We start from the raw sequence: 10,049 nt of genomic DNA, 5'->3' as shown, positions 1-10,049 counted from the left end.
AAGCCTGAGGTCGTGGGTCCGATTCCTGGTACCAAAAAAAAAGTAATTTCTAGGACTATAAGGGCATTATTTTTGTGACTCTTCCTAACCTGCCTTCCGCACAGCCTACGTGGTAGCCATGACCTGCCACCTCTGGTAGCCCTGGCAGCCCCTTTGCTTGGCTCTGGACTGGGGAGGAGCACGCAGGCGCAATGGGACAAAATGCAATGGGCGGGCTGGGCGCCATGTTGTTAGAGGGCAGTGACTGCGGCTTCTTTGCGTCATCAGTCCGCGTCGGGCGGGCCTTCCATGGTTCAGATCATTTGTGAAGTTGGGGCCACGGCGTGACCTGCGGAGGGGCGTGATGGGAGAGGCGGCCGTGGCCGCAGGGCCTTGTCCTCTGCGGGAGGATAGTTTCACACGCTTCTCGTCGCAGAGCAATGTGTACGGGCTAGCAGGCGGCGCCGATGGGCGCGGGGAGCTGCTGGCCGCCACTCTTAAAGGCAAAGTGCTCGGCTTCCGCTACCAAGACCTCCGGCAGAAAATCAGGCTCGTAGCCAAGGAGCTGCAGTTCAACTACATCCCCGGTGCGTGGCGCCCTGGAGCCGGGGGGCGGGGTTGGATCATGGAATGAGGTGTTGAGGCCTATGAGGCCGTGTTGGAACCTAATCACCATGATGGGAGACTGGGATTGAGTGATTAAACAGAGGCAAAGCTAATAGTCATCGGGGTCGGGACAGGAATAATAGAGGCCAGAAAGTGTTTAGGGTTCAGGATTCCTGAAGTACAGAGGTCAGTGTAGGGCGTGGTGGTGCACACCTGTAATCCCGGCTGCTTGGGATGCTAAGGCAGGAGGATCACAGGTTTGAGGCCATCCTGGGCACCTAGAAGCTTAACAAGCCATCTCAAAATAAGACGTAAAGGGAGCTGGGGATATGCTCAGTAGCACAGCGCCTGGCTGGCAAGCGTGAGCTCCTGAGTTCGATCCCCAGTACAAAAAAAAAAAAAAAAAAAAAAAGATATATGTGGCCCACGCCTGTAATCCCAGCACTTGGGAGGCTGAGGCAGGAGCATCATTGCGAGTTCAAGACCAGCCTAGGCTACATAAGTAAGCTCAAGGCCAGCCTGAACTGCGTAGTGAGACCCTGTCTCAAAAAGACTAAAAAAAAAAAAAAAAATTTGGGAATGTAGCTCAGTGCAAAGGCCCTGAGTTCAGTCTCTAGTACCACAGAAAAGGGGCAGAGGGGAATCCCAGTAGCCACTGGTCACAGGTCATGGTGATGGTGATCAGTGATCAAGTCACCATATGAGATGCCAGAGGCCCCAAAACCTGAATTATGAATTGTCCCTTTTCAGTGGATGCAGAAATTGTCTCCATCGACACCTTCAACAAGTCACCCCCAAAGCGAGGCCTGGTAGTAGGGATCACGTTCATCAAGGTACTGAGGGCACCCTCTACTTACCTGGGCCCTCCTCCCTACACATGGGGGTCCCACTAGCCTGCCCCAGACGGCTCTTGCTCCCCTGAGGCCACTTTCCTCCCTCAGGATTCAGGGGACAAGGGCAGCCCCTTCCTTAACATTTACTGTGACTACGAGCCTGGCTCTGAGTACAACCTGGACTCCATTGCCCGTGAGTGTGGCCTGGGGCTGGAGGGTGGGGGCGGGGCCTGGCAGGCGCCAGCTGCCCACTTGCCTGTGTCCCTCTGCAGAGAGCTGCCTGAACCTGGAGCTCCAGTTCACGCCTTTCCAGCTGTGCCATGCCGAGTGAGTGCCCCTGGCCCCCTGCTTCTCAGACCCCTTCTTACACCAGCCGTCTCTTTCCCCATCTAGAAAATAAAGCAACCGTACTGGGCCAGGAATTGGAAGCTAGAATGGCTATAGAGGTCAGCAAGGTAACAGGAGAAAGGGAAACTCCCAGTGCAGTAGAGTAGGGAGCATGGGGGGGCAGTGCTGTAGCAAACGGAAGACCACATCTGCCCATAGACAGCCAGGTTCTATTGTTCCCTGTTAGAGCCTTGTGCTTCTAAAGTGAGTGTGGGCCAGATAGCCAGGGGACCCCCATCTTGTCCTCTCCAAAGCATAATCTGAGAGAGGTCACTGAACCCCTGTGTGCTAGACACCTGGAATTCGCAGATTCTAAGGTTCTAGATTCTGACATTCTCAGATCCAGAGATGCTGACAGAGTTTTCCTTCTTTTTTGTTTCTGTTTTTTTGAGATGGGGTCTTGCTATGTAATCTAGGTTGGCCTCAAACTAGCAGTGATCCTCCTGCCTCAGCCTCCCAAGTGCTGGGATTATAAGTGTGCATCACCAGGCCCAGCTGTTGAGTTTTGTAAAGATATAAGATCTAAGACTCCAAGATTTGAAAGTTCTACAATTCTATAGAAACCAGAGTCTTCTGTGATTCTGTATAAGGTCCTGCCGCCCTGGTACTGCAAAGAGATAGAGTAAAGACTGTCTAGAACCCTGAAGTTCTAGAATTCCAGCTATGTGGTTCCACTCCAGGGCTTATACAACACTGATGGTCTAACAAGGCAAAGTTGGCAAATGTTTTTTGTGGGGGAGAAAGATGCAAAATCTTTCAATAAAGGGCCAGGTAGTAAACATTATTAAATAGTAGGTTTTGAGATCCAGATAGCCTCTACCACACCTACTTAACTCTGCCATTGCAGCAAGAGGGCAGCCGTTGATGCTGTATAAATGCATGCGTTCCTGTAAAACTTTATTTACAAGGGGCTTGGGTGTAGCTCAGTGGTAGAGTGCTTGCTTACCATGTGCAAGGCCCTAGCTTCAATCCCCAGCACGTAAAAGAAAAATTTTATTTGTAAAAATGGACAGCAAACCCAGGCATGGTGGTACACACCTATAATCCCAGCAGTTGCCCGGTGTGGTGGCACACGCCTGTAATCCCAGCACTCAGGAGGCTGAGGCAGGAGGATCACTGCAAGTTCGAGGTCAGCCTGGGCTACAAAGTGAGCTCAAGGCCAGCCTGAACTGCATAGTAAGACCCTGTCTCAAAAAAAAAAAAAAAAAAAAAAAAAATCCCAGCAGTCTGGGAGTGTGAGCCAGGAAGATCACAAGTTGAATCCAGCCTGGGCAATTTAGCAATTAGTAAGACCCTGTCTCAATTTTTTTTTTTTTTTTTTTTTGGTCTTTCTGAGACAGAGCCTCACTATGCAGTTCAGGCTGACCGTTTCCTTACTTTGTAGCCCAGGCTGGTTTTGAACTTGCGACGATCCTCCTGCCTCAGCCTCCTGAGTGCTGGCATTACAGGTGTGCGCCACCATGCCTGGCTATATTTTTTTAATTTTTCAAAAAGGGCTGGGGATGTGGCTCAGTGCACACACCCTGGCTTCAGTCCCCATTGCCAAAAGAAAGGAAGGGAGGGAGTGAAGGAGAGAAGGAAGGAAGGAAGGAAGGCAGGCAGGCAGGCAGCAGGTTGGATTTGGTTTGTGGGTCCTAGGTCACCAACCTGTGGTCTAGCAGATGAGTTCTGAAACTGGAGATTGTGGTGCGCTGGTGTCCCAGGTGCTAGGCTTGGGATGTTCCACAATCCCGAGTCTCCCGTGTCCATCATGGCAGTTTCCAGAAGTTCCAGTCTTCCAAAGGAGACCAGACAGAACTTGAAGAAGGCCGGTTTCTGGATCAAAGAGCCCCTCACATGCTGAGGTTCCAGCAGGGGCTGGGGCGTGCCGTGTCCGTAGCGCGAGGGAGGCAGCCCTGTGAGTCCACGCTGCTGTGTCCCGTGAGTGCTCCCATCGGGTGCGTTTCAAGGAGCCAGAGTACTGAGGAGCTCGGGTGTGAGGTCCTGGAGCTGGATCTGCTGTCGGAATCCTGGACGCTGGGGTTCTTGTGGGCAAGCATTTTTGCAAGAGGAATTTCTAAAATACATGGACTCAGCCACACTCCGGTTCTTCCGCATCCCAGATGTCTCTGCTTTCAGGGTCCAGGCTGGGGATCAGCTGGAGACCGTGTTTCTCCTGAGCGGGAATGACCTGGCCATTCACCTGTACAAGGAGGTGAGCTGGGGCACAGCCCTCCTGGGGGCCGCCACGGCTGGCGCTCGGGTGCGGGCATGAGGCTGACGGCTGACTGACTCTAGGGGCTCAGGGTGGGTTTTGTTCCCCCAGAATGAGGGGCTGCATCAGTTTGAGGAGCAGCCCGTGGAAAACCTCTTCCCAGAGCTCACGAACCTGAGCAGCAGGTAGGAGAGGCCAGAGGACCACGGCTGCAATCCAAGAAATCAGGCCGCAGGGTCCCTGGGCTCCAGGGAGGGCGCGGTGCTCCTGAGAAAGCAGTGGCGTGGGCCCGAGACCCAGTAATGGTCCATGTTCCGTCCATCTGTCTGTCCACCCGCCCGCCCGCCAGTGTCCTCTGGCTGGACGTCCGCAACCTCCCCGGCACGCCGCGCCGTCTCTCAGCCCTTGGCTGTCAGAATGGTTACGTCCGCGTTGCGCACGTGGACCAGCAGAGCCGAGGTGAGGGCCAGGCCTGGAGCTGGGGGTCACAAGCAGGGACTGAGAGCTGGGGCCGGGGCCCTGAGTCCTGGTTCTCCACGCAGAGGTTTTGCAGACCTGGACAGTCCTGCAGGACGGACCCATCTCCCGCGTGATCGTGTTCAGCCTTGCGGCGCCCGAGCGTGAGTCCCGGGCCCTGGAGTTGAGCTTCGGCCTTTCCCTTGCTGGTCTGACCTTCACTTCTCACACAGTGACTCTGTCTGACCCCTGCTCTGGCCTCCTCGCTCCCGTGGGCTGACCAGCATCCAGCACCCACCTCCCCAGGGGGTGCTGCTTCCTGTTCCCCCCAGTCTTTGACTGACATCGCCTTGATTTGATCTCTGCTCCCTGACACTCTGTCTTCCGCCCCTTCGGCTGCTCTTTCCTGTTACTTCTCCCTGTGCTTTATTCCCCAGCCGCGTACTGCGGTCTAACCTTTGGCTTTTCAGCTCTGGTCTCCCCCTTGGCTCTCTGACTGCAGTCTAACCTCAGACTTTCTAACCTGCTGTCTGACAGCTGCTTCTCCTTCCCATGTTGGACCGCAGTCCCTTCTCCTGTGGTCTAACCTCTAATCCTCCCTGGTGTGGCACATCCTCAGACCTTTACCCTGAGGTACGACCTGCGTTCCTCCCACTAGCGGGGTGAGGAGGGGCCTGGAACCTGTCCCCTCCAGCCCATGCCCTCCCCAGTCATATTTCATCTGCAGAGGCCGGGGACAGGCCCCAGCAGGAGGAGTACAGCGTGCTCGTGGCCAGCATGGTGGAGCCAGCTGTGGTGTACCGGTGAGGGACTAGGTCTAAGCTGATGGCTGTGCACCGAGGTTAACCTTGTCGTTCTGGGCGGGAAATCCCTTTGGGTGAGGTTGGTTCAAGGTGGGCAGGAAAAGATGTCTGTGACCCTGGGAGAGGGCCTATAATAGTTAGGCCTAGATTTTGGCAGGAAGGGTGGGAGGAGAGATAGCCATGCCCCTGGAGAGGGCAGCTTCCCCTGTGTGGGAAGACCCAGGCTTTGAGCGTTGGCCAGTTCCCGTGATATGAACTCTTCCAGCACGGTGGATCTCAGCCTACCCACACGGTGCCCTCAGAAAATGCCATCAGAGACATCCGACTCTGAGCTCTCCGCAGCCCTCACGGGGTGTCTGTTCAGGCTGGGGCAGGGGATCCCCAAAAAGAACAGTGTACTTTCCACTTGAGAGAGAGGTGGCCTGGCCTCCAGGGGGTGGTGCAGGCATCCAGACTGGGGACCAGGGCCCTGGACACCCCAAGGGGAAGGGTGTGGGACCACGAGGCTATCCACAGTGGAGAGAAGGAAGCCGAGGCTGCAGGAGGATCAGTGCATTTAGACCTGAGAAGGGTGGCAAGATGGGTACCCGGCTCACGTCACCCTACGGTCTGACCTCAGTCTCCCCACGGTGCTGGGATCCCTTAGGCACCTGCTGAACCGAGGCCTTGAGGACCAACTTCTCCTGCCCGGCAGTGACCAATTTGACAGCATTCTGTGCGGCCTGGTCACCGATGTGGACCTGGACGGACGGCCAGAAGTCCTAGTGGCCACCTATGGCCAGGTGCGCTGTGAGGGATGCACCCACCACGCACACCCATGTCCCTGCACCGCCCCCCCAGCCCGTGTGACCGTGAGCCTCCCCTCTGCAGGAGCTGCTCTGCTATAAGTACTGCGGCCCGGAGTCGGGACGCGCAGAGGCGGAGCATGGCTTCCGCCTGCTGTGGCAGCGGAGCTTCTCGAGCCCCCTCCTGGCCATGGCGCACGTGGACCTGACCGGGGACGGGCTGCAGGAGCTGGCTGTGGTCTCCCTGAAGGGGGTGCACATCCTGCAGGTAACTGGGATCCCAAACAGCCCTGTGCACTGCTCCCGTGAGGTTGGGGGGGAAGCGAGGGAGCCAGGCCCGGAGATAGGCAGCGGGGTCCAGGCAGAGGCCACTCCCAGCAGCCAGGGCGGGTGGGGCACCAGCCTGGTAAAGGAGATTTCGATGCCACTTCCGTTACTCCCACCCCTGGCGCCCCCTCAGCCTCCCCAAATTCCCCTTGTCATTCTAGTCTCGGACTTGGGTTCTTCTTGCCTCAGCCTCCCAAGCAGCTGAGGCTGAGACGCTCACACTGTGCTGGGCTTACATTGTGCGTCTTACCTTTCTCTTGGAGCCTGACCGCCAGCCATTCTTCCGGAGCCGGCTTGCAGCTTTCTGCTGAGTCTAACCCGGACCCCTTCTGCTTTGATCTGCCCTCTAACATTAAGGTCAAACCTTTTGCTCTGCTTTGACTTCTGAGCCTCCCCGACCAGGCTGAGGGCTGTGGTTGCGTTCAGATGCTCCAAGTCCAGCCTCAGACGCTCCTGTGCAGTTTCTCCGGCACCTGCTGCCGTCTGACCTCCGACCCTTTCCACCGTGGCCCGGGCCCCACCCCTACTCGGTGCTTGCATCCTCCTCCTCTCTGACCTGACTCCAGGATCCTTTTTCTGGTGTGGTCTAACCTGGGATTTTGCTGGGGTTTCTTTCACCTTTCCTGCTATCCCCTAGTCTTTGCCTGGGCCTTTCTCTACACTGTGATCATCAGGACAGAGGTCTCCATGGGACCTCAGGAGAAGAGAAAGGTTTGAGGCTAGACCCTGGTGGAAGTGCTTGAGGTTAGAGCCAGTAAAGAGGGCTGAGGTTAGACCCTAATAGATGGCATACAGGTTAAACCACAGGGGGAAAGACCAGGAGAAGGGGCCCCGCCCACCAGGATCTAACTGTCTCGTCCCTTGTCACACTGTCTTGAGCCATTTCACTGTCATCTCCTTTCTCCCTGTCCAGTGAGGTCTAACCTCAGACCTTCTAGCTAGAGTCTGACTCTGTCCATCAGGCTTTGATCTGTCCCTTCCCTGCCCTGTTGGCCTGTGCTTTGCTGCTAGGGTCCCACCTTAGTCCCCGCCCCACCGGGGTCTGTGCTGTCACCCTCCCCAGTGGGAACCTCAGTCTAACTTCTCGGTTCGGCCCATCTCCACCCTTCCGCTGACATCTCTCCGGGCCTTGGCCCCGGCCCAGCCTTCACCCTGTCTCAGGGCCCCTTCCCACCCAACACTGCTCTGCTGTCTGCCCTCCAGCCTCGGCTGAGCTCCTGGCTTGGGCTGCCCTGCTCCGGAACCCCCTGCTTTGGTCTGACCGTGCCCCTCCCTCTGTCTCACCTGGCTCCTCCTCCTTTGTTCCCCACAGCACAGCCTGAGCCAGGCCTCTGAGCTGGTCCTCACCCGGCTTCAGCGTCAAGTGGAACACAAGCGACGGCAGTCACAGGGACCCGGGGACCGGCTGGGTCCGGGGCCTGCCGAGACCACAGCCTCCTGAGCACTTGCCCACCAGTCTGCGTGGGCCTGGGTGGTTCATTGGTGGGGATCGATGTCCCTGAGAGGGGGGCTCTCCCAGGGCCCCCCACTGCGGCCCTGCTAACTCACTCCTCTTTCTCTGCCTCCGTGCCCCTATTTCCAAATGAGGTGATCCCACCCAGCCCCCTCCATCCCAGGGAGTGTTGGTCGGATGACAATTATTTGTGTCCACAGAACGGACCATCCCAGCTGTTTGCTTTCTTCTGTTTGCCAGCATTTGTTGAGCACCTGCTGTGTGCCCGCTTCTGTGTTGGATGTTAGATTGGCCCAGAAGAATGGAGGGAGGAGGAGGGCTTGAGGGAGTCCAGGGTTAGCGCTCAGACCCAGGGACAGGGCAGAGGTGAGGTCCCACAGTAGACCCCAGAGGAAAGTAACGGGGTGAGGCCTTAACAGGATGGCGGAAGTTAAACTGCTGTGGAGGATGTGTGGTGTCAGCACAAGGTCTCAGCTGAGACCAGCGAGTGAGTTGAACCCAGTGGAGAGAGCTTGGGTGGAGAAGTCGACCCCTTCGGGACCACTGAGACTTCCCAAGGGGGGAAGTTTGAGACAGATTCTAAATTGAGATCCCAGCAGGGTGCGCTGAGGATGGACCCCAGTGGGCAGGGCTGAAAATCGGAGCTCAGAGGAAGGCTGTGAACAGCAAGGACCGCTGGGAAAGGCCGTGGTCGGGTTGTGGCTAACACTGAGGTTGGACCCGCAGCAAAAGTTACTGTGGTTATCCGGATGTGCTGGCGCACGCCTGTCATCCCAGCACTCGGGAGGCTGAGGCAGGAGCACTGCCATGAGTTAGAGGCCAGCCTGAGCTGCATAGCGTGACTCTCAAAAAACAAAAAACGAAGGAAGGTGGGTGACTGTGGTTAGACCCGAGCGGTAGGCCAAGGTTAGACCCCACTGCAGAAGAAAATGACTGAGTTTAGGTCCCAGTGGGAACTGGTAGGACCCAGGATGTGCTGTGCTGGAAGGGGTGAGGTGAGACCTCATCTGAAAAGCCCGGAGCTTTGGAGAGCGGAGGACTGGACCCGGCTGGTTTCCCCCGCCTGAGGCTACAGGCACTGCCCACTCTGGGAGTCCCTGCTCGGGAACCAGAGGGAATCAGAGGGCTGTACCTCAGGGACCAGCAGAAGCTGCCAGTGACAGAGAAGTCTCGTCCTCCCCCGCCACAGGCCAGGAATAGAATCCGGGTCAGCAGGGTTGGGGAGCGGATCCTGAGGAGGATCCGGGCCAGGGCAGGGACACCTGTTTCCTGGGGGTGGGGGGGCCAGGGTCACCTGGCCGTGTGTCTGCCTCCCACCGTGGAAGTCTGACCACCTGCGCTGGCGGTGAAGATGCAGCCTCCGCCTCTTGGCCAAGGGTTTTAGGGAGCTGGGAGCCGACCAGTTCTTGGCCAGGCCCAGGCGTGGGAAGTCGCAGGGAGCTGGGTCCTCTCCCTCCTGGCAGCCGGCCCCTGGGTACCCAGCCAGGAATGGCAGCCGGCACGGGCTGCTGGCATGAGCAGGGTGTGCCCCACCACACCACCTGCCTGCAGAGACGGGTGCTCCAGGGCAGCTCCAAGCTCCCTCACCTGTCCTGGGTGGGCGTGGGGACCCCATGGGGGTCTGGGTTTAGAGTGATGGGTAGTCCATGATGTGTGCCCCCCCCACCGTGCATCCGTGTGTCCCCTTCCGGGCTCTGCGCTTGTGTATTCCGGAGCCCCTGCCGCTTGCCAGGGCCTTTGCAGTTTGCTTTATGACTTCTGGCCGTCTCCCCCTGCGGCCATGTGGTGGTTCAGAGTGTAGGGGCTGGAGCCACAAACCACGGGTGCGGCAGTCTCCCCACCTGTAAAACAGTAACTGAGGTTGGCGGGAGGGTTGGTTGTGTCAACACGTGTTAGGGGTTTATTAAACCTGCCCCCCCACCCCCGCTCCGGTGCCTGGCCCTAGGAGAGGGCCGTGCAGCTGGCAGCTGTTCTCCCGGTGTCCGCCGGGCTCATCGAGCCGGCAGTGTGTGAACTTGGATCTGACTCCGGCCCAGCATTCTTGCCCTCCCCCAGCCCTGAGAGCCTGGAACTATTTGTGGCCCTTGTATGGGTCGGAGACTCGGCCTGGGTGTGTGCGGAGGGGGGCCGGGGATGTCTCTGGCACACACACCCAGGCACACGCACAAGCGCGGGCGCCTCCGCCGCTGTCCCCGGCCCTGGTGCTGAACCCGAGGCCGGGTCGGA

The 10,049-nt window shown here is 57.7% G+C and overlaps 1 protein-coding gene across 1 annotated transcript; it reads left to right on the top strand.

The window, feature by feature from the left end:
* Nucleotides 1-260: 260 nt before the first annotated feature.
* On the top strand, nucleotides 261-8,037 carry Kptn (kaptin (actin binding protein)). Its single transcript, XM_005413878.2, has 12 exons — nucleotides 261-566; nucleotides 1,336-1,418; nucleotides 1,527-1,611; nucleotides 1,691-1,745; nucleotides 3,924-3,999; nucleotides 4,111-4,184; nucleotides 4,349-4,458; nucleotides 4,542-4,619; nucleotides 5,183-5,258; nucleotides 5,905-6,040; nucleotides 6,129-6,311; nucleotides 7,683-8,037. The coding sequence occupies exons 1-12, from the start codon at nucleotides 344-346 to the stop codon at nucleotides 7,809-7,811; spliced, it is 1,308 nt and encodes a 435-aa protein (XP_005413935.1). The 5' UTR covers nucleotides 261-343; the 3' UTR covers nucleotides 7,812-8,037.
* The last annotated feature ends 2,012 nt before the right edge of the window (nucleotides 8,038-10,049 follow it).

This window comes from Chinchilla lanigera, unplaced genomic scaffold (assembly GCF_000276665.1).
Source record: "Chinchilla lanigera isolate Chin_1 unplaced genomic scaffold, ChiLan1.0 scaffold00173, whole genome shotgun sequence".
Classification (NCBI taxonomy): domain Eukaryota; kingdom Metazoa; phylum Chordata; class Mammalia; order Rodentia; family Chinchillidae; genus Chinchilla; species Chinchilla lanigera.
Note: the sequence above shows the minus strand (reverse complement) of the source record. Positions and strands in the feature narration are given on the sequence as shown.

Excerpts from the sequence above, each read along its gene's own strand:
- Kptn (XM_005413878.2), top strand. The coding sequence starts at position 344 with ATGGGAGAGGCGGCCGTGGCCGCAGGGCCTTGTCCTCTGCGGGAGGAT. Across the intron at positions 1,419-1,526 it reads TAGGGATCACGTTCATCAAG|GATTCAGGGGACAAGGGCAG; the intron begins GTACTGAGGGCA and ends TTCCTCCCTCAG. Across the intron at positions 6,041-6,128 it reads TAGTGGCCACCTATGGCCAG|GAGCTGCTCTGCTATAAGTA; the intron begins GTGCGCTGTGAG and ends TCCCCTCTGCAG.